Raw genomic sequence first — 27,800 nt, 5'->3', positions numbered from 1 at the left:
ATTTTGGATATCGCCAGGAAGGTCAAGAACCTTTTGACGGACTTTTCCCATTTCCTTCGGACTAATTCTTTGGATCTGGTAGATCTCAGTGGGAGATCTGGCCCGATTAATAATCTTTGCCTCTGGCTGATTATTATGAGAAGCAATAGATATATATATATTTATTTATTTATTTATTGTTTTTCCAAGAATTCATATTAGTGGTATTGGCAAGATACTTGGAAACTATAAGCGTCATTTAAAAGCTGCAAAACCATTACATAAGCGGTACGGCGTATAAGTGCTCAGCAGTCGCTCAAAAAACTGAACCAACTGCTATGGAAACTGCTTCTTGTTCAATTCTTAACACCTTGCGCCCTTCAAGCACCGCTCGCAATAACTCGAACGACACTTTTTACACGCCCAGAAACCCTTATTTGGTTCTTCCATTTTCCTCCATTTTCCCGAGAAACTCCACCACTTCTCCCGGAAAATGTTTGCACTTCAATCGGTTCATTGCTTTCAGCTCACCTTCCAGCTCCGACAACCAGAACGCATCTCAGAAACTTGCTGTTCTTCTTGAAGTTGAAGGGTACGCATATTATCTGTAGTGTATTTACTTTAATTTGATGTACAATTCGTATTGTATTTCATGTTTTATCTGATGCTATCTTCCTGTGTATTTGATGCTCCCTTTACTTCTTGTTATATTTGATTCTAAACTAGTATTTCTTTGCAATTATGCAGTGGGTTAAATGGGTCTTCGCCCAAAGGATTTGAGTAAATGGGTGTCCTTTATTTATTTAAATTATGATTTTTGACTTTTTTTTTTTGGATGAATTAAATCTTTTATAAAACCAAACACAAGAAGAACAATCCCTCCAGTGAAAACTGGAACAAAGTGCTCAACAGAGCACAATACACCTGCAGAAAAACAGGAGAACTAAAACTCCAAACAAAACAACTAACAGCACTCCTGCTACAGCCCAAAGCAAGAAAAAAACAATAAACCGAAACTACAACCGCAGCAAAGGCTTCAAATTCATCTATGAACAAGGGTGATACTATTAGCAAACTTCTTAACAGAGTACTTAGCCAACATTTTCGACCTCACTTCCCATCTGATCTAGGCCACTAAACCTTCCTCTGATCTAGGAGTGTTACCATGAAGCAAATCATTTCGATGCCTCCAAAGATGGTACACTGTTGCTCCCAAACAAAGCCTGCATAAGTTGGTTTTAAGGCTACGACCCTGCATATTGGCTGCACACCAACTCTCAACTAGCTCCCATTCCACAGGAGGGTCAAACAATCATTCAAAATACTCCTCCATATGCGCCTACTGAAACTGCAGCTAAAGAACAGATGATCTCTGTTCTTTTGCCGACTGTGACAAAACAAGCAAAGGCTTGAACCTGCAAATCCCCATAAGCACATTCTTTCTTTGGTAGTGAGGGCATCTCTGAACACCAGCCAAAGAATAAAGGAATGCTGGGGGAATATATGATTTTTGACTTTGTTCTGATGTTAGTATGCGATGACTTTTATTGATTCGTTTTGATTTATCATTTTTTCTAGTGCTCATATGATGTTTCCAGGTTTCGTGTTACGTGCATGCATTTGATTAGATGGGTCATCTTATTTGTAAAACTTTTCATTACTCTTGTCTTTTGCTTACTAATAAAGTAATCTCTATGTTCTTCACGGTATATCTGAATTTTTGTAATGTTTTTTCATTTTTTCCTGATTGTGTTATCTATATTACATTCCCATTAAAGTATATAGTTGAAATGACAAGTATCGTCATTTTAGAAAATCCTGATTCTGTGATCATGTTCCACCAGACGTGTTCAAAAGTGGTGAAGTGGAAAGATTAGTAGAGACCTGAACTCTTCCTTCCGTTCCTACATTTTTAGTCTTCAATAACCTAGATAATTCTACTTGTATGTTATTTATTTATTAGTTGGCTATCTTTGAGCGACAACGTCCCTGTGATGGGTGGGGGATGGAGCTTTCTTCTTCCATCTCCTGCTGCAGATGTTTCCAGTGTGTTCCATGCAGCTCCCGTGAGACAAGGTCCGGTGAGACAACTTGAGTCAAGGGCTGTTTGCAAGCCCCTTGACACTCTGTGCCCTTTCAACCCAACGCTAGGTGGGGGTTTGCCTGCCGCCCCTTGCTCTTCCTCGGGTGTTCGGGGTGTTTCTGGGATGCTGGCTATGCTGTAAAGGCCTTGGCTGGAATGGAGTTGAGGTGTGATGGGGGAAATGTGGATGTGGAGTTCTTAAAAGGGGTGGAAGCTTTGTCCCCTCTAAGCTCTTATCCGCTTACCGTGTTGGGGGATTTGGTTGGCCCAGGATTTGAATGTTTCGATTGGGTGGTGCAAAATGCTATGGGATTCTATTGGCTTGTGGGGGTTTCTTGCGAAGGCTTTGAAGGCAGTTTCGCTATGCTAAGAGCTATTAAAGCTAAAGAATATCATAGGAAGCAGGGATTAGCTTCTACCCCCCAAAAAATAGGAATAAAGGTAGTAGGGAGTTGAGAGGATTTGGAGTGTTCCATTAATTATGATTCAAAAGGGGAGTGTTCTAGTCATGGTAAAGGAAGGAAAAAGGGCTATTAGTTTCTTTTATGAAGCCTAAAATGTTGTCTTGGAATGTGCGAGGATTGAATGATGGGGACAAATGTTTGAGGGTAAGGAACTTACTCAGAGAGTGGAAGGTTGACATTGTTTGTTTCGAAGAAACCAAGCTTGAAGTAGTGTTTCGTAGTGTTGTGTGCAGTTTGTGGGGTTGCCATAATGTGGATTGGTACGAACTGTCTACCAAAATTAGAGTAAACTAGGGTGTAGTACAATTCGTCTTCCCTAGACATGGCCTATCTAATCCTCTTGATCATATATCAATTAGAATTGTTGTATAACAATCATTCACATAATCACAGAAAATATGAAGGATTGAGTTTAATCAATATAAAAAACTTTCTAAGACAAGATAAGAAATTTATAATGATTGAATATGAACATTAAGATCAATTCTCCCAATTATATAACCATCATGCATATAGAAAATTCCAAATTAAAATACAATTAAATCATTGTTACTTAGAAATGGCTACATTAACACCCTATTACGAATTTTGCCGCTCATCGTGGTGCTGGGATGGCCTCCTGTCATGTTCTTCTCCTCTTCAACTTGTCCAGCCTCAAAAAAGAATTATCTGTCTAAAGCTAAGCACACATTCTCTTGAAGCTTTGGGATTTATTTTTAGAGACTAGGAGAGGCCTAGAAGCCCTAGAAATTCTAGAAAAATCAGAACTTAGTCCCTTAGTTCAAGTAGGAGATTGAAAGTTCAATCCAAGTAGGAAAATGATTTCAAATTTGTCTAGATTTGTGATTTTTTATTGCTGGACGATTTTGGCATAGTAAACATCCGAAATAGGAAAAACCTATTTCAGATATATTTGTTGAATTTTGTATTATCTTTCCAATGTCACCAATTTCATTGCAAGTCGAGACCTGAGCAGAAAGTTATGATCAAAATGCTGAGACGTGCAGAATCCAAATTTGAATCAAATCTGATTTTGACTCTTATTGGAGAAATTCTGATTTAATCCTTCCCTTGATTTGATTAAACTTAACCACATCTTCTAGGTCTTCTCAAAGTATGATTTAAGCCCAAAATCAATGGAATTAATTGCATGTTTATTTAAAATCCGAAAAAAATAAAACAACATAAAATCAAACAAATAACAATGCTAAAGAATTAACATATATAAGTTAAGGAGCTTGAATGTGCAACATTCAATGCTTATCAGTGGAGAACATTGATGAGTGTGTGGGGGCTTTGAGGGATAGTTGCTGGCTATGCTAATAACTTTTGAAGTTGAAGAATATTGTAGGAAGCAGGGATTAGCCTCTACCCTAAAAAAGAAAGTAATAAAGGTAGTAGGGAGTTGAGAGGATTAGAGTGTTCCATTAATTATGATTCAAAAGGGGAGTGTTCTAATCTTGGTAAAGGAAGGAAAGAGGGCTATCGGTTTCTTTTATGAAGCCTAAAACGTTGTCTTGGAATGTGAGAGGGTTGAATGATGGGGACAAATATTTGAGGGTGAGGAACTTGCTCAGAGAGTGGAAGGTTGACATTGTTTGTTTCCAAGAAACCAAGCTTGAAGTTGTGTCTCGTAGTGTTGTGCGCAGTTTGTGGGGTTGCCATAATGTGGATTGGTGTTGTTTGGATTCCAGAGGGGCTTCAGGTGGTGTTTTGATTATGTGGGATAGGAGGGTGGTGGAGAAGATTGATGAGTGTGTGGGGGTTTTCTCTGTAGCTGTTACTTTTAGAAATGTTGAGGATCATTTCATTTGGGCTTTTGCGGGCGTCTATGGCCCTAATGTCGATAGGGATAGAAGGCTCTTTTGGGATGAGTTGGCTGGCTTATTCAGTTGGTGGAATTTTCCTTGGTGCATTGGGTTTGAATTCAACGTTTCCAGATTCCCTAGTGAGAGATCGAGTGAAACTTTTTTAAGCCGAGCTATGATGGAGTTTTTTGATTTCATTTTTGAGCAGGGATTGGTGGACCTTCCTCTTGTGGGCGGTTCTTTCACTTGGTTGAGACCTCTCTCATGGTCCAAAATTGACAGATTCTTAGTCTCTCTGGAGTGGGAAGCCAAGTTTTCTAGCGTATCTCAGAAGAGGCTTCCTAGACTTTGTTCAGATCACTTCCTGATCCTCGTTGATTGTGGTGATTTTAATGGGGGTGGTAGGCCCTTCAAATTTGAAAATATGTGGCTAAAGTCAGAGGGTTTTGTGGATAGGGTGAAGCAGTAGTGGGACTCTTTATCTTTTTGAAGGATCTCCAAGCTTCATTTTAGCTAGCAAGCTCAAGGCTTAAATGCTGATTTAAAGAGATGGAATGAGTAGGTTTTTAGCAATATAGCACGAAAGAAGAAGCTCCTACTAGAAGAGTTACATGTTTTTGATGTCCTTGAAGAAGAAAGGGTCTTAGACGCTGATTAGAATTTGAAGAAGGCAAAAATTGAGTGCGAGTGTCTCTGTGTCCCCTATTCTCTTGTCTAAGCCTTTGTTTTTCTACCTGCGCAAGCTTAAGATTACGAAGGATTTAGGCCTTTTGGCGGGAGATGGTTTTAGCTTTTCAGCTAGCGTTCTGCCGTTGGTAGGAGGTGATGTGTTTGAGCATGTTGTTGATGGTCGAAAGCATTCACCGAGGCCATGTCGGGGATGAGTTCTTCGTTGGAGGCCTTTACTCAGGTTCCTCCTGTGCTCTTGGGTTCAGTCAGCGATGGGTGTTCTTCGCTGGAGTCGTATTCTGCTGTTTCAGTTGGTTCATCTTCGGCTTTGGCTATCAATACATTGGGTCTGCCTTTGGTGGAGATGTGGTGGAATGGAGAGGAAGGCAATTTTTGGGAGGAGGAAGGACATTTTTCCCCTGCCACGTCCTTAGATTGGGTCTCGAGTGATTCTCCCCCAGTGGTGGTCCACAAGGGTGGTGTCGATGAAGCCACTGTCCTCTTTCTTTTCATAGGGTTTCTGGTCTTTTTCCCAGGTCTTGACGAGTGTGTCTCGTGATCCCCCTCCCTCGTTTAAGCTGGGGGTAGTTTCTTCTCCCTCCGAGGTGGGAGATTCTTCGAAACCGGCCCGTACTTCTAAATTGAAAGGAAAAAGGGAACTGAAGAACTTGAAGAGTTCTATCAATTACGAGGGTTCTAGCTGTGGCAAAGGCAAGAGGGTGTAGGGTTCCTTTGGTGGGGCTTGGGGTTTGCTTTTCTTTACTTTGTTTTTGTATTTGTTTTCTTGTTTTATTTATTTATTTAATTTGTTAGTGGTGTCCTTGTATACTTTCGGTGCACTTGGGGCGTCTCAAGCTTCTTTTTATTTATTATTATTATTATTATTTATTTTTTATTTTTTTATTTATAAAAGGTGCTTGTTTATCTATAGAAAGAAAAGAAAAGAAAATAAATTGAGTGTGAGCTGGAAAGATCTACACTTAGGAAGGGAGGGTTCTTCCTTTCTCTCCCTTGAAAGAGCCCACTTCGAAGCCATTGATTCAATACAAGCGTAAAGGGAGGAAGCCGAAGTCGGCGGTGGGTCAAGGGGAACTCAAAGATGTAGGCTTTCTCAGGCGGGAGTTTCTTAAATCGAGCTCGTCCTCTCTTTCTCCGGTAGATCGTGGTTTCTCTGGAGGGGGTTGTTCTAGTAGAGCTAGTTCTCTCACCTCTACGGGTGGTTCCCAGGCTATTTCTCCTATGGAATGGTCCTTGTTTTGGTCTTCGATAGGGTTCGGGGACAAGGGGGAAGAGGATAAAACTGTGGCTTTCCTATCTGCCCTTGATGAGGAACATAGGAGGTGGGATAAGATTGAGAGGTGTGAGCTTTAGGAGCTTAGGGTTGTGTTGTTTTGTGGGCTGTTTGTGTAGGGTCCTTACCATTGACAATCTCTGAAAGCGGCACGTCATCATGATGAACTGGTGTGTTATGTACAAAAACAATGGAGAGTCTGCGAATCACTTTCTTCTTCATTGTGTGGTTGCCTGTGCCATTTGGAATGTCTTCTTCAAATGTTTCGGGTTGTCTTGGGTTATGCCGAGACGAGTTGTTGATTTGTTTGCTTGTTGGTGGACTACCGGCAACACTCGGAGTGCCGTTGTTTGGAAGATGATGCTTTTTTGCCTTTTGTGGTGTCTATGGTGGGAGAAGAATGTTAGGTGTTTTGAGGACCGCGAGAGGTCTTTGGAGTTGTTGAAATCTTTTTTCTTAAACACTTTGTACCTTTAGACAACTGCTTATCTTTCTCCTTTAGTGATTAGTTTTCATGAATTCCTTGTTCTTTTTGCTCATTCTAGCTAGGTGGCTTCTCTTGTATACTTCCTGTGTACATGAAAGCGCCTTATGCTTTTAATGATATTTCGATTACTTATAAAAATAAATAAATTATTTATTTATGTTAAAATGCGAATTATAGATATTGGTTTTATTTGGAACTTTAATGTAAATCTATTTTCTTCCTATCAGGGTTCTTATGGATGCTTATCGTGTGGGTAACCGCCAAGCCTTCAACGTAGGTGCGGTAAATGCAGTAATTATATAGTACTGCAGAAAATGTTCTAATTGGATATTCTAGTAACCACATTTCATAGCTAGTTGAAAATATATGTTTTGTGACTTTAATCTTCATTTTCCTTTCCTTCTTTTCATTTTGACGGTGTCAGCATTTCAAAAGCTTGGGCTTGACTGTGCAAACTGGAGAGAACCTGTCTATTTGGACCTTGTGAGGTATGAATTTCATTTCACTATGTGTTTCTGTAAAATGGGTTGTTCTTATTGGATATAATCATTATATGGACTATAATAATTTTGGAACAGGAAATTTTACTAGTTGAGTCTTGTACAAGGAATTGACTTGCAGTGTTTTAATGCTAGTTTGCATCTCTGGGTCTCAGTTTAAATCTTTGATTTTGGTGTATGTACGTCCATATATTCTTCACCAATGTCACTGGGCCTATACAACATGCCAATTTATTGGGTGAAATAACCTTTCCTCAGAGTGTGAGTCAAGTTTTGCATCTTCACATTAGTTTTTGATGGCCACATGAAATTTCTTTTAAAATTTGTTTAAGGATTGGGAGATCTCTTCATTAGTTGATATCTAAGTTTGTTGTAAAATATTATGTGATTATGTTCCAGGAAGTGTTCTGGTGATGAGGAAAGGATGCTAAATCTTTACTTTAACCAGGTGAGTTCTGTTCTTTATTTATTTATTTATTTTATTTTATTTAATTTTGTGACTTTTGAAAAATGAAAAGCTTATTGGTAGCTCTCTACACATGCCTGCATTTCATCATTTAATCAGTCTTCTCTATTTCCTCTTGCCTTTTTGCAGATTGCTTGGCCTACTTCATTGCCGACAAATGAGAAGGGATCATTCATAAAAAGTGTGCTGCGAGAAAAGGTTTTCTTAGATGCCATAAATAAAATAGTCATATTACCTAGATTTAGTTAAGTTTTACCTTTACTGGTTGGCTTGTGACTTCAAGTTCCAATCCTAGAATGGTGATCATTTAATAGATTTCATCGTTTTTAGAGTTGCATTAGAAAACAGAGATTACAGGATTGATGTGGAGAAATCTTAGACATCATTAATTTGATTATATAGATCAATCTAGACGTAGTTGCTTAGAGGATTTATAAGTAGGGTGGGTTATAGGACTTCCTTCAGCTGAGCTTTTGAGCTCTCCTTTTTTGTTTCAACTAGACAATAACCATCTTAAGTTAGGGTAGATGCTCTGAATTATATATTTTATACTCTACAAGCACCTTGAATATCTTAAATTTGAGTGGTCATTAAAATGCTGTAAAAATTGTTTTTCTAAATAATGCTGGATGAAATATTAGATGCTTAAGAACTTCAAAATGCTTTAGTATCAAATTAGAAATTGAGGCCTCTCAAATTTCCACTGAAAGCTTACACCTTTGAATTAAATTTTGTGATATCCTCAAAAGTAATTATTGATTCCACTTTTGCTTACTACTAGCTCATATCTGAGTTATTTAGCTTATATTTGACTTTAGTTATCAAGTAAATTCTGCCAAACTTCTCCTATAATTCTTTAAAGTTCATTTCTTAGATTTTTATAAATAGAAGAATACCATAAAAAAGCATATCTGATGCTTGGGTAGAGAGAGAAGAGAATTCACAAAAATAAAATGAAAAAACAACAACAACAAAAAGAAAATAATAGAACTTGACCTGCCAATTATTTTATTCCTTGTGATCTGCATGCTGTTGATTTCTTCTGAATATATCTTCAATGTTGGGTCATTCTCAATCCAAACCTTCTCTCTGCCTTTACATTAAAATTATTGTTTGGAAAACTGCTCTTTGCCTTCACATTAAAATTCTTGTTTAGATTGTTTAAGCGTGTCATCAAACCATTTTCAGTTTCAGCTAACTTGGTTGACCTTCCAAATTCTTGTTGGATCATTCATGCTTAACTTCCCCGAATGAGAATGAAGATGCTCATTATTTTTTGAAATAAGCTACATAACAATTGGATATTTTTGGCAGAAAAGTGCATTCGATGAATTTGTGATGTCAAAAAGTTTACCTTTACGGCCTGGAGTTGAAGAGTGAGTTGTCTCATCCTTTTCTTTCTTTCCTACATATATGCACCTGATGACTTGCTTCTGTTCTCCATCAATTAGCCACTTGTCCAAGATTAAAGGCCTTTATTAGTTACCAAATTGGAACTTTGGAATAGATTGATACAGTTGATTTATGATACATTTGACTTATTAGTTGGATCAATTGATTCTTCATATATATGTCCATATTTTGTCCATGCAATATAGAACTCAAACAAAGATCTGAAGGAAAAATGCCTTGAAACAACAACTTGTGCATCAGTAGCTCAACACCCCTCAACATATGATTATTCCTATTTAGTTGAGTAGAATGCTTTCTAGCTATGTGAATGGGGGTTTTCTTTCAAGCTTTTCTCTCAGGCTTTCCACCTAGTTGAGTAGAATGCTTTATACGAAACTTCACAAACGGTGTAGATATGTCTCCACTCTTATAAATCGAGGTGCAGGCGTCCAACGCATTTGGGTAGGATTTCTTTTGGGATGAAACCGAAATTGGGCTTTTTGGGTTTGGGCTGGTTATTTAGATGTTTGGGGAAGTTTAGACCCTTTGGGGTTTGGTCCTCCTATGCTCGCATGCGGACTGGTTCCAGGAGGTTGAGATGTTTGCCTTCACTAAGAAGACTAAGCAATGCGGGTTAGCAAAGAGCAAAGTGCGTCTCCCTCCCAATTTCACCCAGAAGTTGCTCACGGAGAAGACTTTTGCTCTGTCCAGTTTAGACTGAAGACTGTGCTGGTCCGTTGGCAGAGATTGGGCTGGCTTCGGTGGGGGATTTTCATCTGGTTTCTTCTGAGGCGGCTGCGCCGGGTGCGGGTTATGAGGTGGGCTCGCCGGTAGGGAGGGTTTTTCCTTTCTCTCCCTTGAAAGAGCCCACATCGAAGCCATTGATTCAATACAAGCATAAAGGGAGGAAGCTGAAGTCGGCGGTGGGTCAAGGGGAACTCGAAGATGTGGGCTTTCTTAGGCGGGGGTTTCTTAAATCAAGCTTGAGCTCGAGCTCGTCCTCTCTTCCTCCGACAGATCGTGGTTTCTCTGGAGGGGGTTGTTCTAGTAGAGCTAGTCCTCTCAACTCTAGGGGTGGTTCCCAGGCTATTTCTCCTATGGAGTGGTCCTTGTTTTGGTCTTCGATAGGGTCTAAGGACAAGGGGGAAGAGGATAAATCTGTGGCTTTCCTATCTGCCCTTGATGAGGAACATGGGAGGTGGGATAAGATTGAGGGGTGTGAGCTTTAGGAGCTTACGATTGAGTTGTTTTGTGGGCTGTTTTTGTAGGGTCGGTGGTGAGATTTTTGCTTCTTGTATACTCCGTGTGTTCGAAGGGCGCCTTAAGCTGTTTTTTAATAAATTTGCACTTACTTATAAAAAAAAAAATGCTTTATACGCTTAGGTGTGGTTAACATTTCACACCTATTGTTTGCGGATAATACTTTGGTTTTTTGTGGGGCTAAGCTTGACCACCTTTGCGACCTTCAAGCTTTATTTTTATGCTTTGAAGCTGCCTCTGGACTGAAGTTCAGCTTGGCCAAGTAAAAAATGAACCTTGTGGGTATTGTTGAGAATGTGGATGGATTGATTGACATTTTGGGTTGCAGGGTTCTTCCTTGTCTTTGAAATATCTTGGTCTTCCGTTGGGGGCCTCCTTTAAGGCCAACTCTGTTTGTGACAGAGTTATTGAAAAAATAGAACGTTGTTTGGCTAAGTGGAGTATGTACTTGTCTAAGGGTGGTAAGGTTATTCTTATAAAGAGCACAATCTCCAATTTGTCTACTTATTTCTTGTCCCTCTTCCCTCTCCCTGCAAGTTGCAAATCACATAGAGGAGCTTTAACGTGATTTCTTATGGGGTGGTATTGGTGAAGAGTTCAAATTTCACTTACTCAGCTAGTCTAAGGTTTGCTCTCTAATCTCTGAGGGAGGGTCGAACATTCAAAATTTATTGAAATTCAACCGTGCCCTTCTGGGATATGGCTTTGGCGCTATGGGCTTGAGAGAGAGGCGTGGTGGACGCCAAATTTGGCAGCTTATGGGATGGATGGTGTTCTAACGAGCTAGTTGGTTCGTATGGGTAGGGATTTGGAAGAATATTAGAAGGGGTTGGGAGATTTATTCTAGTCATACCCTTTGATGTGGGAGATGGCGTCAATGTTAGATTTTGGCATGACCAGTGGTGTGGGGACAAGGCCTCTATAGAAGCTTTTCTAGACTTATATGGTATTGTCTGTGTTCAGGATGCTTTAGTAGCGGCTCTCTTGGAGTATTCTGGTGACTCACTTCAATGGAATGTAAGCTTTACTAAAGCGGCACATGATTGAGAGGTGGATTTTTTGCCTCGTTCTTCAATTTGTTGCACTCGGTCAGAGTGAGACAGAATAGTGTAGACAATCTTTGGTGGTCCCCCTCCAAAAAAGGGTTGTTCGACGTTAGCTCCTACTATAATGTCCTTGTTGGTAACAATGTCTCTCCTTTCTCTTGGAAAAGTATTTGGAAGAGAAAGGTTCCCTTGGGGGTGGCCTTCTTTGATTGGTCGGTGGTTTTAGGGAAGATCCTTACTATGGACAATCTCAAAAAGTGGCATGTTCTTATAATTGATAAGTGTTGTATGTGCAAAAGGGACGGCGAGCTCGTGGATCATCTTCTCCTCCATTGTGAGGTCGTTTGCGTCTTATAAAATGCCTTTTTCAGTCATTTTGGGCTATCTTGTGTGATGCCTAATAGTGTTGCTGACTTATTTTCTTGTTGGTGGAAAACTCGAAGTGCTGTTCTGTGGAAGATGGTGCTTTCCGGTCTCTAGTGGTGTCTTTAAAGGGAAAGAAATGATAGAAGTCTTAAGGACTGTGAGAGATCATCAGCAGAGCTTGAGTCTTTCTTCTTTTTTACTCTATTTACTTGGACAACTGCTTTTGTAGCTCCTTGGGAGCTTAGTTTTCATAAATTTCTTGTTGTTTTCTCCCCTTTACTGAAGTGTTTTATTTTGTATACTCCTTGTATACTTGAGTAGCGCTTTTCGCTTTTAATGATATTTCGGTTACTTATAAAAAAAAAGTTATTAGCTCCACATGAAGCATGCAGGTCTTCTTCTCTAGGTTGGCAGGTTGTATGAAAAGCTAATATCACTAACATTGATAAATTAACTATAGTCCTCAATTTTGTCCTTGTGTATACTTCCGGTGCACTTAGTGGCGCCTCACGCTTTTTTATAAAGTGTGCTTTATTACCTATCAAAAAAACATAGTCCTCAATTTTGTTTCTAAATTTAATTATTAGTTTCATTTCATGCTTCGTTTGTTTGGGCGTAAAATATTTTCTGGTGTTTGGAACAATCGAAAATGATGGTCAATGGAAATCATTTTTGGTTTGACCGAAAAAAGCCTCTTTAATTTTTGGAAAACGATTTACGATTTTAAAAATTGTAAATCGTTTTCAGAATTTAAACTCTTCATTTTTGCACGTACGCTTGTGGGAATCCGCTACTACCGAGCATTGAAGTTTGTTGATAGCCCGAATATGCTGTCGAAAGTCTCTGGATTTTGAGATCCAGTCGCCAGAATCCGGCAACAATAGCCAGATACCGGCAAATTTGGCCTGAATCCGGCTGGCCGGTGACGAAATCTGGCTAGTGCTGCTGGATTTCGGCCACCATCGCTAAAATTTTGTTACTGGTGGCTTTTTGCTGTTGGTGATTTTTTTTACGAGCCAAACGCCTAAAAATATTTTCAGGGAAATCATTTTTTTATGATTTCGTTAAAAATATTTTATGACAAAACATTTTACGTCGAAACAAACGGAGCATCAGATAAATTCCATTTTCGAATACCTATAATATAGTCTGTAAAATGTCCCTAAGGGGTGGCTTAATTGACTATGGACCATGTCTCATGAAGGGAGATCACTAGTTCGAGCACTTAGGAGCGCCTCACGCTTTTTTATAAAGTGCACTTACCTATCAAAAAAATATAGTCTTCAATTTTGTTTCTAAATTTTATTATTAGTTTCATTTCAGATGACTTCCATTTTCAGATGCCTATAATATAGTCTATAAAATGTCTTCAAGGGGTAGTTTAATTGGCTATAGACCATGCCTCATGAAGAGAGATCACTAGTTTGAATCTCTCATTCCTCCTCCCTTTGGGAAGAAAAGATTACTTATAAAAATAAAATAAAATAAAATAGTAAAATAGAACGATTTTGGTAGAACTCCCTTGATTTAGATAATATAAAGCTTATTTTATATTGTTTATGAACACGGAAAATGATAAAAGAAATTTCACATGTATATTTATGATATAATCTTTCATTATTAAAAGAAAATCCTCAGTTTTATTTGATACACTATGTTGTCAAGTTCATATCACATTTCTTTGTTAAATTTTATACTTAATCAAATTGGTAAATTACCCACCTGTTGGGACTTTTTGGCCTTGATCTAGCAACTAATGGTATGGAGGAACTCCAAGAGTGTTTCTAGAGAAGTATGACATTTTCTGTGTTTTTGAGCAAGACAATTTAAACTTTAGTTGAGGGCTTAAACAATATGCCCATGTCCATATCAGTTCTATTCGCAAACACTGTATCAGATCTTCTCTCTTGAAGAATAGCCAATTGCACTTATCTCCATAGATAAAAATTAGAACTTTTTCCATGTGTGCTACCAGGATAAACTTGTTATTTGACAGTATATTTTCCCATTGAGGATGAATCTTCCAATTCTGGGGGAATTTTCAAGTATACTTCTTCTTCTAGATCTCCATGAAAAAATGCATTTTTCACATCAAATTGATGTAGAGGCCAATCCAAGTTTGTAGCTATAGATAGTAGAACCCTAATTGAGTTCATCTTTGCTACTGGAGCAAATGTTTCCTCATAATCAATCCCATAGGTTTGAGTAAAGCCTTTTGCAACAAGTCTGGCTTTGTATCGTTCCACATAACCATCGGCTTTATGCTTGATAGTGAACACCCATTTGCAGCCAACAACCTTCTTTTCATTACGCAATTTAACCAAATCCAACGTCTTGTTTATGTGAAGAGCTTCCATCTCTTCTTGCATCGCTGTCTTCTATTTTGGATCACTAAGTGCCTCCTGTATATTTCTAGGGATAGACACAGAAGACAATTTGGAAACAAAGGAATGATATGATGAGGAAATGTGTTGATAAGAAACAAAAGTAGAAACTGGATGGTGTGTACATGACCTAACACCTTTGATCTATGTAATGGACAGACTCGTATCATTGACAACAGGTATTACATAATTCATATCAGAAGTGAAAGTAGTATTACTTGAGCCAGGATCAAATGTTTGACATGTTTGGCATGTAGCATCAGGAATAGTCTTGTTTTTCTTGCGTCTAGAGTAAACTCTCAACTTTTCCATAGGCGGCACAAGTGGCTTATCAGTAGGTTCAGTAGGAGACTCATTAGTAAGCTGTTGTCGCTTCGGCTCCAGCAGGGGAGTAGGGACAGGTAATGGAGTCAAAAAATCCTCTTCAATTTTACTCTCCTCCTGAAGAGGAGTTTGTGATGAAGAGAAGTATGATTATGGTTTAAAGAAAGGGACATCCATAGAGACAAAGTGTTTTCTCGATGGGGGGCGATAACATTTGTTCCCCATCTGATTAGGAGAATAGCCCACAAAGACACATTTGAGGGCTCGAGGGTCTAACTTACTCTTAGTAGGACCATGAACATTGACAAAGCAAACACAACCCAAAAACTTTCGGAGAAACACTGTTTGAAGTAGAGAAAGGTGGTGACAACACCTCGAGGGGTGTTTTGAAATTTAATACTCGAGAATACATCCTATTGATGAGATATGTAGTAATGAGTAAGTCGTCCCCCCATTAAGATTTGGGAATATGCGTGTCAAGTATAAGGGAACGAGTTACCTCTAAAAGATGCCGATCTTTCCGTTCGACAACACCATTTTGCTGTAGAGTATCGACACGTTGTTTGGTGTATTAACCTTGCTCTTGAAAATACGTCTCGAGATTACCAGACATATATTCACCTCCATTGTCAGAATGAATAATTTTAATCTTTGTATTAAAACTGAGTCTGAACCATTTCGTAAAATATCTGAAACACAGAAAACACATCACTTTTGTCCTTTAACAAGTAAACCCATGTGGTCCGAGAAAAATCATCAATAAAAGACAAACCACCGATAACCAGATAAAGAGACCACTCAGGAAGGGCCCCACACATCAGAATGAACGAGAACAAAATGGGCTTCACTTTTATTGATACTAGGAGAAAAAAGCTATATGATGGTGTTTTGAAAGTTCACAAGTTTCACATTGAAACTTAGAAACATTATTATGCAAAAATTACGCAGGAAACTTGCGTTGCAAAATTAAAAATAAAGGGTGCCCTAAGCGTTGATGCCAGAGCCAGATTTTATCTGCGGAGTCATCCGCCCGAACCGTATGATAAGCTTGTATGAGCTGACCTTGTGTGTTGGGCTGAGAGTCCAGATAGTACTGGCCATCCTTCAAGCTGCCACTGCCAATCATCTTCCCCGTGACTAGGTCCTGAAAGAAGTAATAGTAAGAGTAAAAAATTACTCGACAATTCAACTCAACTATAACCCGCACTATGTGCGGTTTGTTTTTTATTATAATTTAATTTCCAAAAAAAATTGAAAAACACGTCTTGAGAAAGAATAGTAAAAAATAAAATTTTTTTTTTTTTAAAAAAAAAAAATAGGAAAGAAAGATAGCAAGTCAAGCATGCAGCTCCGCCAGATTCATATTAAAAGAGATAAATTACAGCCATACAATGTGAATCACTTTCTTCACTTATGGAAGTAGAAGAAGAAACTAAATCCATAATTGATAGCTTCAAACTTTTTGAGTAGAGCTCTTTGCAAGACTACCCTCCATCTGTTCAACCAAAAGTAAGTGAAACCAAAAGTAGCAATGTACAACCTAAGGATTTTGATTAATGAATGAATTATCTTAACATCATATGCTGACAAATCTGAAAGCTTCAAGTGCAATATGCTTGCATAAACACAATCACCAACTTCTAAAGCACCAAATTTCAAATTCAACAGTTTATTTTGTCACAAGTAAAATTACATTAGAAAATATGAGTGGGCGTGAGAGAGATGCCAAAACTTTTTTTTTTTTTTTTGATAAGTAAGAAGAACTTTATTAAAGAAAGCGTAAGATGCCCCTAAGTACACAGGAAGTATACACAGGAACAACCAAAGCTAACCCAAAAAAACCACAACACCAAGGCCCCAGAACACAAAAGAACCAAAACAAGCTACAAAAGAACCCAACTAAGAACAAGACTACCCACTACCCGTCAAGGCACAACAAACCTACATGTGTGCCTTGCCTTTCCTACGCCTAGAGGGGTAGTTCGTGTCACCATAGTTGATGGAACTATGCAAATTTAGAAGCTCCCTTTTCCCTTTAGACTTCTGGCGCGCAAAAAACTAGAACTCCTCTTCCATGGCATCCTGAATAGCCAAAGCCTCCTCGCCAAAATCCCCATCCATTGCCCAATCTAAGGGCAAACCATCCCAATAATCATCTTCATCCCCCTCCCACACCACAATCTCCCCGTTATGATCAAAACCAACTGGCCAATTCCGAGATTGGGAGAAACCATCAAAACAACCACTCGAAGGGGAAGAAGGACCTACCACCCCGCCATTGTTGACCTCCTGAAGCGCCATGAGAGGGACTGAAATCGGGGGAAGGTTGAGAAACCCCTTCCTAAAAAGGCCCTGATTTACTGGCGTCACTGACTTCTTCATTGCAGGAGGCTTAGCCACCTTCTCAGCTGGCGGCTTTGCACCTGTAACCCTCTTATCAACGTAGCCAATTGGGCTCTGCACTTGTACCCTCTTATCAACGTAGCCAATTGACATCTTCACGGCTTCCAGAGAGTCAGAAAGTAGCCCATCATTCCACTTCATAGAATGTCCTTTCCTCAATTTTTTTGCCCTCCTGTAGTAACACTGAAAAGGCTTAGAAGCCACCACAGGGAGGGGAGAACGCAGCTTCTCACCTAAAATAGCTGCTCTAGCGAGAGACGGAGGGGCAAAATCTGAAGCTTCCCCAATGGAGAGAACTTAAAAGAAAAAGAAGCAGGATCCGCTGGAAAACCCAGATCCGGTGCAAGAGAAGGGGGGAAACCGAATAGATTAGAGGCTGGAGTTCGGCTAGAAACCGCCGGAAACACCTGGGACTTGCTCGACTCACCCCTGGAAGAAGACTCCGTTCCTGAACTGTCCCTGAATCTGCCGCCGATGAGGGCTCCGGCCTAGAGGAAACCCCAACAAAAGCCGATGAAGCTGGACTCGCGCCCTCTTTAGCTCCCAACGCTGTAACCTCCAAACCCCCAGGAGGAAGCCGATTCAGAACCAACCCAGAGGACACCTTCGTTGTCGTCTCCGGCGAGGATGGCGGCGGACAGGAAACTTCAGGTTTCCGCTTGAGTCGGGCCACGTGAAAAGGATCAAAACTCTCCTCACAGCCCGGCCCAATGCCAAATAAAAACCAGGACCCAACTTACGCCACGTCCGCAATCTCGAATTTTCAAAATTCAAAAAACAAGAGTATTTACCCTGCGGACGTACAATTTGGTCTTTATCCAACAGATCAAGCGGGTGAGACTCCAATGAAAAGCAATCCACCGCTGATCTCGGAACTGCCTCTGCATGCCACACCGCCGGAAGAAGATCAAGCTCGCATGGTGTCGCCAACGAAACCCTTAACCAGGACCGACCATCACCCACTATGGTCATCGTCTTCGCAACAGTGGTCAAATCCGACCTCAAAACCTCCGCAAAAGAAGGCCTCGTCCACTTTGGAGCCAAGCCCAGAGTCGGCCGAACAACCTTTACAGCCTTTTTCTCCGATGAATATGAGGAGCTGAACCCGCTACCCATCGAGACTGAGAAAAAATCTACAACCTTTCTCAGCTCGTTGGAGAATTTAAGCCATCCCCACCCTCCACGACCCTCGTGGATAACAATGGACCCTTTCTGACCACCCAACCCGAACGTTGTCGCCTCTAAATAGCGCCTAGCTTTATTCTCACCTCTCCGAGCAATTAGGACCTTCGAACCTTCTCTGAATGACTTAACAAAATCTTGCTTTGCCGGGAGACCCAACAACACTTCCAATGTCGATGCAAGCCACTCGGAGCTCTGAGCATTCAAAAAGACCAAACCCAGGAAATTTTTCCTCTTCTCCTCCACCCTCAACGTCGACGCCCCACCCATAACCGAGAAGGTGAAAGACTTCGACACCACTAAGAAAATCTTATCCATCTACAACACCCCCGGGACTATGACGACTAACCCAAAAAAACTACATCACCGAAAAAAGAACCACCCAACGAAACAGATGACCGAAATACAAAGCTAGAGGACCAAGCAGGAGGCTAAGAGATAGAGAATGTGAGAGCACGGAACAGAAATCGAACCCATAACTGGATGCGCTCTCACGTGCCGTCACTAGGTCAGAGAGGAGAGAGAGAGAGGAAGAAGAGAGAGATGCCAAAACTTCATATTATGAAGCACTTAGTCGGAAAGAAGGTCCATCATTCCCGTGGAAGAAGATATGGTGTGCTAAGGCTCCGACAAGGGTGGCGTTCTTTGTATGGACTGCAGCTTTAGGAAAAATTTTGACTCATGACAATCTACGAAAGAGGAATATTGTGGTTATTGAGTGGTGTTGTATGTGTAAAAAGAAGGGGGAGTCTATTGATCATCTGTTACTTCATTGCGACACCGCCCGTGAGCTTTGGAGTTTTATGTTTTCTTTATTTGGAGTTGAATGGGTCATGCCACAATCGGTGATGGGTTTGTTGACTACTTGGGGTGCTTTTCAAGGGCATGGCCTAGCAAAAAATGTTTGGCGTTTAGTTCCTCACTGTGTTTTGTGGAGCATTTGGAGGGAGCGGAATGCGAGGATTTTTGAAGATGTTGAGACTGTAATGGTAGTTTTAAGGAAGCGTCTTCTTAACACGCTATATCTATGGATAGCTCCCCACCTTTGCCACCTAGGTGTTTCTACTTTTGTAGACTTTCTTAATTTATTAGTTGTTCCTCCTGTTTAGGGGCTCTCTTGTATACTTCCCGTGTATTAGGGTTGCGCCCCTCTGCGCTTTTTATTGATATTTAAATTACTTATCAAAAAAAAAAAAAAAAAATTCCACCAAATTGGGGCAGTTCAAAGTAGAGGTTTGAGCCAAAGAAAATTACGAACAAAAGCATATATGTATACAAATACAATAGACTGATTAAAAAAAAATATGAATGGTTAATAAATTGGGATATAAACAACTCTTGAACTTCAAGGCTATCTACACTAAATGCACAAATTTAACGTTTAGCAACATTAATCATAAATATGTGAAGTAATTTAATATGTCAAGGTATTTTTTTTATGGTTCCAACATCAATGAATTGCAATTAAATGAACAATTTATCAGCAAAATGCTGGAGCTATACCCATGAAGAAGCAGAATTGCCAAAAATACATCAGTAAGAGCCCTAACATTATGATTTCTAGCATTGCTATGCATTAAATGGGTATGAAACAAATTGTTGCAGTGAACTCATTCTATTGCATGAAACCACGGTTTTTGCATGGTGAGTGAAAAAATTCATATAAGATCAACCTAATTTCATAAGAGCGTGATTGTGGCCATAAGATGCAAAACAAAGCCTACCTGCTCTTCCTCCAATGCCCTGACACCATGCTGAGAAGTGAAGTGTTTTTCTCACAGTCATTTCAGAAATATGCAAGTCATATTGGCTTATATAAGCTAAATAGCTAATGTCTTTTAAAAACAAACTCATTGAACTTATAGCCATTATAGGAGATCTCCCCTAGACTTGGAAGCCATATTTTATTCATATTTCATCAAACAGATAGAATGCCCAAACGTATTAAAAATCATACAAAGAAACCAAATGAAAAAGATCAAAATTTACAAACAAAATTAATATCTCACAACAAACCCAGCAATACACAATCATTAACCTGAGAAAATATTCTTTGTAGGAAAAGAAACTACAATCTGAAGCAGTAGACACAATTTTAAACCACTTGGGCAATACGAAGCATATCTCTCACATCAATACTTAAACAACGCCAATTCATAATGTAGAAACTAAAAAGTTCTCACAGCACATTATACACATTCCTTTCCTTAATTTTTGACATATTTGAAATCAAACAACATAAAGTGGTTTCAAACAAATGACAGTTATCTTAGATTTACTTGGTTCTCTTGATCTACTACAAATCACCATTCGTGTTTTTATTTTTTATTTTTTATAGAACTCTATGGTGTCTCATGTCAATTATTATTATTATTACTATTATTTTTGTAAGAACTAACCAAAAAAATGTAGACGCTGCAGAAATATTTTTAGTAAATTTATCCCCGGCAAACTCAGAAAATCAGCAACCCTCAAACGCAACTATCCAACAAATCATTCACTGGCCCATATCACATTTTTTATGAAGAAGTTTTTTCATAACAAACACTATAAAGAAGAGCAAATTAGGAACAATCAAAATCCTAACCGCAATTTTGTCAAGAGTAAATACAATCCATGTATACCAGTGGAATAAAGCCGAAGCAATAATAAAAGCCCTTGCCACTTCATTTTCAAAGCCCTGAATCCCGTCATCATCAATTTTTTAACACACAAATCCGCATCAATAAAGCCAGAAACTAACTAATAGCAAACACGTGAGGGTTACGACACTTAGTTCTTGACCAAAAATTTAATAGACTAATTGATTTGTTTTTACTTATATATATAAATGGCACTCATGTTAAAAGTATATAATTATCCCTCAATCATACATAACTGTGCCAAGTTGAACATACTGCTATCATATTCACTATCCAAATTTTGTTGTCGCTCTGATTCAGAATTCATGCAAGGAAAACAGAAAACAAACAAATATATCAAGAATTTTTTTTAGAAAATAGAAAAATCAAGAAAAACCTGGAAATAATAAAGAAGCCTTTTTCAAGACCCAAATAAAGTCATCCAAATGTATCAATATGAAGTAAATAATTGACGTGTCAATCCTTGACTAACTAACTCTAAACAATTTGAACATTATAGCATCCCTGAGATAAAAATGATAGATAATGTATATACCAACCTCGTAGATTTTCTCAATGTACGCATCTTATCCCTTCTTAGAACCTTTCTTAATATTGCGGTCAAGAATTTCCTTTGGCACATAAAGTTCTTTGGCTTTCTCTGTACATCAAAGTAAAGACAACGGTCATGAAAAAACCTAAACAAAAATAGGGTAGCAAAAAAACTTCATGGCAGTTTCACGCTAATATCCCTCAAAAACAGAGAATGCTACCAAGCAGAACCCACTGTAAAGAAACTTCTGCTAGTAGGTAATTGGAAGGAGCAATGTTCTAGACCTTTTCTTAATTTACTTTCAGACTGTGAATTCAAGAAAAAGTAAACTAAAAATGGAGTAACTTACGCAGAAACGACTTCCTTTCCAATCCTTGAATATAGCTTTGCCTTCTTTGCATCTTGCACCCCCTGCATTTAAATCACATTTAGAAAGATAAAGTCGAAGGCCACAAAAAAGTCTTCCTGGATTCATGATTGATAAAAACCTTGCATCACACACAAAGAGTTCAAGTTGAAAATGGGTTGGGAAAAAAAAAAAAACTGAAAATTGAAAGAGAATAAATGACCCATATTAAGATTGAAGTAATTTCTCCTAAAATATATTTAGTTATTTCATCAAACATACATCGTTCAAGTAGAATTGCAAGAAAACAACCAAAGCAAAAGTGACGACAGAAATCTTCCCTGATGTTCGACTGAGAGTGAGAGAAAAGGGAAAAAAAACCGTAATCGGAGAGAGAAGAGAAGAATATGTGTACCGAAAGCCCCCAAATCAACGTGAAAAATGACCCACTTTCAATTCTGCAGCAAAGCCAAAAAGAAAAAACTGAGAAATACAAATACCAAAAACAGAGAGAGAATGTGTGTTAGAGAGAGAAAACGAAAACGGAGGAAGAATGAAAAGAGAATAGCGGAGAAGAAGAAAGAGAAGAGAAAGAAGGGAAAGAAGAAAGAAGAAAGAGCGGAGAGGGAGACAGAACGTCCGTGAAAGTTAAGAGAGAGAAGGGAGGGACGGTGGGGAAGAAAACGTTTGGGTTTGGAGAGAGAAGGGAGAGAAGAAAACGTTTGGGTTTGACAGCTTTTATTTTTATTTTTTATCAAAACACAGCACATTAAACACCGGTTCAGTTTTTTACAATCATCGGTTCATGCCACGTGGCAGAGTTTAGGCTCTCACTTAGGCAAAACTCAGCCTTTATATATATATATATATGATACGTGCAATGGATAATAGATTAGCAGCAAGATTAGGGACATGAAGGACAGAGGCCAAGGTCATAGAGGGGGTGACAGAAACAAATCCTTTACCCAACACATGTGACAGAGAACCATCAGCTATTCTAACTTTATCTCCACCTGAACAAGGATTATATGACGAAAATGAAGGAGACATACCAATCATATGATCAGAGGCACCAAAGTCAATGACCCACAGATCATCAGAGGGAGTAGCAGATGCATTCAGAGTAGTGGCTCAATTACTTGTAAAGAGCGGAGGAGGCAGTAGTAAGTGTGTCCAATCGAGACATAAGTCGACGGAGTGCTTCTACCTTGTCTTTACTTAGTCCCCTCATATTAGTAGGAGAGGGATGAGTATCAAGTGTGGGAATAGCCATCTCAACTATGGAAGTATGATGGGCTTGAGGCCTGATTACTTCACCTGTGCGACCCCACGACCTCGGGTAGGACGGCCATGAAGTCTCCAGCAAGTCTCTCGAGTATGTCGCGACCTATTGCAGTGGTCACAGAATAATTTGTCTTTGTCATCTGAGGTCGAAGCTATTCTGCCACTATCTCAAACTCCGCAATTATCTCTCAAAGTGCGTTGAGATGTACCCACAAGAGCAGATTGGGTCTGTGAACTGGAATGAATCATGGTGCTACGATGATTCTCCTCATTTTGAATGTATGAAAAACCCTCTTGTAGTGATGGAAGAGGTTCCTTTCTAAAAATCTGAACCCGCACAGGATCATACTCGGAATTCAATCCACCCAAGAACTCATAAGCGCGTTCCTCTCCAATCATCTTCTTAATTTTAACGGCATCAGCCGCAGATACAGGTTGCAAATTCTGATAATGATCTAATTCCTACCACAAACTATGGATCTTATGAAAATAAATGGCTACTAGCCAATACCTTGGGTCCATGAATCCGTCACTTCAAGTCATATTTCAATGCAGCGTTCCCCACTTTGGAATATGTTTGAGCAGCAGCATTCCAAACCTCTTTTGCCGTACAAAGAAATAAGTACCCCTTACTGATTTTCGGTTGCATTGAATGCAGCAACCATGACATAACGGTAGAATTTTTTTGTTTCCCATTTATCATAAGTAGGATCATTGGGCTTTGGTTCTTGAATTCTGTCATTCAGGTCTTCCATCTTCCCTCTGCTCTTAATAGACAAAAGAGCAGATTGTAACCAAGTAAGATAATTGAGCCCATCCAATTTGACAGTTATGATTTGTAGAGTTGGATTTTCACCATGGGAGGTCACCTGATTCTCTACCCCTTTTGTCTGATTTGTCTCCGACATTTTTAAATCAGACGTCCAACCAAATAAATTGCTCCAACATAACCGGTGGGCTCAAAAAATATTACAAGTAAAAGAGAATACTAAAATTGAACCATAAAAAGTACTGATTATTCTGAAATCAGCATCTGACTTTTTTTTTTTTTTACTAACCTGCAGGTCGTTTAGTTCATACCTGTGGTTTGCTTTAGTTCTAAACTGCAAGTTGTTGGCAATAGGGTTGAACAATAGACCTATAAACCCCTTTTGAACGACATGTTGTTTTCAACAGTCACTAAACGACGTGTCGTTTAGTCATGCAGAACAGAACCGTCTTGCCGTCGCCAGAGGTCCACGGGCCGCCGCTCACGTATTCCGGTAAGCCTCAAAAACCTCCAGATTCGAATCAAAAACCGCCCCAAGCATGCCAGGGAAGATCACCTTGTTCACAATCGATCCATCAAGCACAGTGATTAGTGTTGGTGATGGATCGAGTGCTCACCAAATCGCCACCGTTCGTCGGAGGAATAGCTCAGAGAACGCTGATGGTACCTTTTGGGGATGGTGCGTCCTAGATTATGATGAGCCACATCTAGTTGCACAATCACAAAGACGTTGCACGACCGCGGGCAGAGAAAACAAACGAAGAACCCAAAAAACGAAGGAACCCTAATTCGGCTTTGATACTGAGTAGAAAATAAAGAACGAACAAGAGAGAAAGAAATTCCTAGTGCTTGTGTTCATTTCATACAATTGTATAGGTTTAAATAGAAGAAACCTACAAACTAATATGGAAAGAAATAAAGACAATATTACAATCAAAATAAATAAGGGAGAATCATAGTATGTCGGTAGTTTCCATCTTCAACATTGTTAAAGTGTCCCACATCGCTAAGATTTCCTTGATTTGAGAACTTATAAGTCATAGACACCCCTCATTTCTCAAGGCGTCTTTTGAGAGTGAGTAAGGCCCATGAACTTTTACATGGTATCAAAGCAGATTTTTTGTGATGATGGGCCTTTCTTTCCCATTGTTGAACACGTGTTTGGCAATTAATTGCCACGTGTGAGGGGGCGTGTTAAAGTGTCCCACATCGCTTAGATTTCCTTGACCTGGAAACTTTATAAGCCATGGACACCCCTCCTCTTTTAAGGCATATTTTGAAAGTGAGTAAGACCCATGAACTTTTACAGGTCTAAGGACCATTGACTATATTTTTAGCATAAAGTTATTTATCCTGGTTAGGGAAGTGTTCTTTGACCACAATGTAGTCTTTCAATAAAAGGAAATTAATTGAACTTGCTAACTAAATTTGGTGAGAGGGTACCAGTTCCACATGTTGCATTCATTACTTGCTCTGGTGTATCATTTAAATACACAAGTTAAGCAGCATAATTAGATATCTGTCTTCAGTTTTGACAGATATGGAGTACAACTTGACTGCAAACTGTCAACAGAAAATTTGTTATCATAATCAATGTTTGATGCAGTATACCCAATTTGAGTTGCTAGGTCAGTCTGCTGAACTGGAAAAAATAAAAGAAAAGAAAAGAAAGGAAAGGAAAAAAGGCTATTCCAGGGCAATTAGTGAGTGGACAGTTAACGAATTGATAGCAATTCTTGTTTTCATTTTCAGTTATCACCAATTTATTTTTTCTTGCTCATGTAATCTTATTTCATTTTTGTCAATGAAATATTTAAACCTTTATGTGCTGTCTCTAATTGCAGTTTTATAGATGACGCGTATCAGGAAGGAATACCTGTAGCCATACTAACAGCATACAGTAAAAGCGGGGATAAAATTGCCGGGTATGCTCTATTAGTTACCGAATTTATTCTGCATCAAAAAATTAAGGGAAGATCGTACTGAAATAATGACTAAGATATGAGTATTCCTACTGTGAATATTCTTAAAAACTTCTTAGACAGTTTCAACTCCTCCGGGATGTGCAATGAACGCATTAGCATGTCAATTATTTCCTCTAGGGATGTAGCACTGCAACTCTGAAAAGAGAACTCATATTATAGTGAATGCATACCTTGCAGCCAAGATTTTAGTTCAGAGGCAAGATTAACAAATAGTATTCTTAGTTGGAATTGAAAGAGAGAGAAATGGAGAAGGAAAGTTGAAATTGAAAGAGAAGAAAAAATAGACAAGGAAGTAGGGGAAGAAACAATCTTATTTTCCCTTGATGATCTTACTGATACAATTAAATGTGTTTATAAAGAGTTAGACGAGCAATACAATCTAATATGAGAAATACAATAAATGGGAAATATATGGAAATCAAATTTGGGAAATCATATAAGAATCAGATTAGTCACATATTCAATTCAATACAACCCACATGCCCAACTTGCACAAGGCTGAATGAAGAACACTATTGGACACTCAATTCGTCAAAATATACGCAAGTAGCTCCTGTCTTCACATAAGGTGTACAAATCAAGCCTGCACACAACTTTTCCTTGGTAAGATGTATATCAATTTCAATGTGTTTAGTTTGATTTTGTTGAATTGGATTATGAGCAATATTATCGTGGCCTTGTTGCTGCAATATAATCTCATAGGCTCCTTACAATCATATACAAGTTCTTTCAGCAGAATCTTTAGCCGTAATATCTCACATATCCTCCTATGGGCCATGTCTTAGAATTCAACTTTTCCATTAGATTTGACAACCACTGATTGTTTCTTACTACACTAGATAACTAGATTTCCTCCCATAAGAGTGCAATATCCCGAAGTAGATCTTCTATCTGTGACTTGCCCAACACAATTTGCATTTGTATAAGCTTCTTCATTCACATGATCATGTTGGGCAAACAACACTACTTTCTCTGGTGAAGATTTCAAATATTGGAGTATTCTGTCAATTGCTTCCATATGAGACTCTCGGAGTGAATGCATAAATTGACTCACTACACTAACTGCATAAGTAATGTCTGGAAGAGTGACAAATATATTAACCTGCCAGCCAACCAATCATTGGTACCTGCCTTTATCTACTAGAGGACTCTGACCACATTCTTTTAACTTTTTATTCTACTCTACTGGATTGTCAACAACCTTACAAACGAGCATCCTTGTTTCTTTGAGCAAATCGAAAACATTTTTCCGCTGGGAGAGAAAGTTACCATGTCTCGATCTTGCTACTTCAATACCCAAAAAATTATTTTAAATGGCCTAAGTCTTTTATCTCAAATTTACTGCCATCTATTTCTTCAACCTTTGTATTTCCTCATTATCATTTCAGTTAACATGATATCTTCTACATAAACAATTAAAGCAGTTACCTGTCCCTGTGACGAATGTTTCATGAGCAATGTGTGATCCGCCTAACTTTGTTTATGGCCAAATCTCTCAAACCATGCCCTCAAAGATTGTTTTAGTCCATATAGGGCTTTCTTCAATTTTCACACTTTACCCTTAGCTGAAGAAAATTGAGGGTTGGAGGAAGTTCGTTGTATACTTCTTCCTCTAGATCTCTATGAAGGAATGCTTTCTTCACATCAAGTTGCTGAACTAGCCCATTTAAGTTCGCTGCCAAAGAAAGTAGAACTTAGATAAAATACATCTTTGCTACTGGAGAAATGTCTCCTCATAGTGTATCCCATAAGTTTGAGTAAAGCTTTTTGCCACAAATCGCACTTTATATCTTTCCCCTTACCCATCAGCCTTATGCTTCCTTGTAAACACCCATTTGCATCCAATCACCTTCTTTCTTTCTCTTTTCCTTTATTTTTTATTTTTATTTATTTATTTTTCCCAATAGCAACTCGACTATCTCCCATGTGATATTCTTGTGTAGAGCACTCATCTCTTTCTGCATCGCTTCTAGGGCGGTAATCGAGCTGAATATTGAATGGTCAAGCTCTGTGCATTTAATTTTATTTGAATATGTCATTTACTTTTCGAGCAAACTCGATTGTTCACAAGATGCTCCGTTAACTTATTAATTCCTTATAAAGAACCATTGGCTATTCTATGATAAGAAGAACACAAG

General features: G+C 38.9%; 1 protein-coding gene across 3 annotated transcripts in view; it reads left to right on the top strand.

The window, feature by feature from the left end:
- Positions 1-239: 239 nt before the first annotated feature.
- LOC133867589 (CBBY-like protein) overlaps positions 240-27,800 on the top strand; it is a 59,407-nt gene continuing 31,846 nt past the window's right edge. The window contains exons 1-7 of one of the 3 annotated variants that reach the window (XM_062304335.1): positions 240-571; positions 7,009-7,058; positions 7,206-7,269; positions 7,681-7,729; positions 7,877-7,945; positions 9,062-9,123; positions 25,522-25,602. In XM_062304335.1, the coding sequence (XP_062160319.1) occupies positions 318-571; positions 7,009-7,058; positions 7,206-7,269; positions 7,681-7,729; positions 7,877-7,945; positions 9,062-9,123; positions 25,522-25,602 (629 nt within the window). In that variant the 5' untranslated portion in view covers positions 240-317. The remainder of the gene's footprint in view (positions 572-7,008; positions 7,059-7,205; positions 7,270-7,680; positions 7,730-7,876; positions 7,946-9,061; positions 9,124-25,521; positions 25,603-27,800) is intronic. The other 2 variants (XM_062304334.1, XM_062304332.1) reach the window with 2 other exon arrangements.

The sequence above is a fragment of the Alnus glutinosa genome, chromosome 5, assembly GCF_958979055.1.
Source record: "Alnus glutinosa chromosome 5, dhAlnGlut1.1, whole genome shotgun sequence".
Lineage (NCBI taxonomy): Eukaryota > Viridiplantae > Streptophyta > Magnoliopsida > Fagales > Betulaceae > Alnus > Alnus glutinosa.
This window is presented reverse-complemented; position numbering and strand designations above follow the sequence as displayed.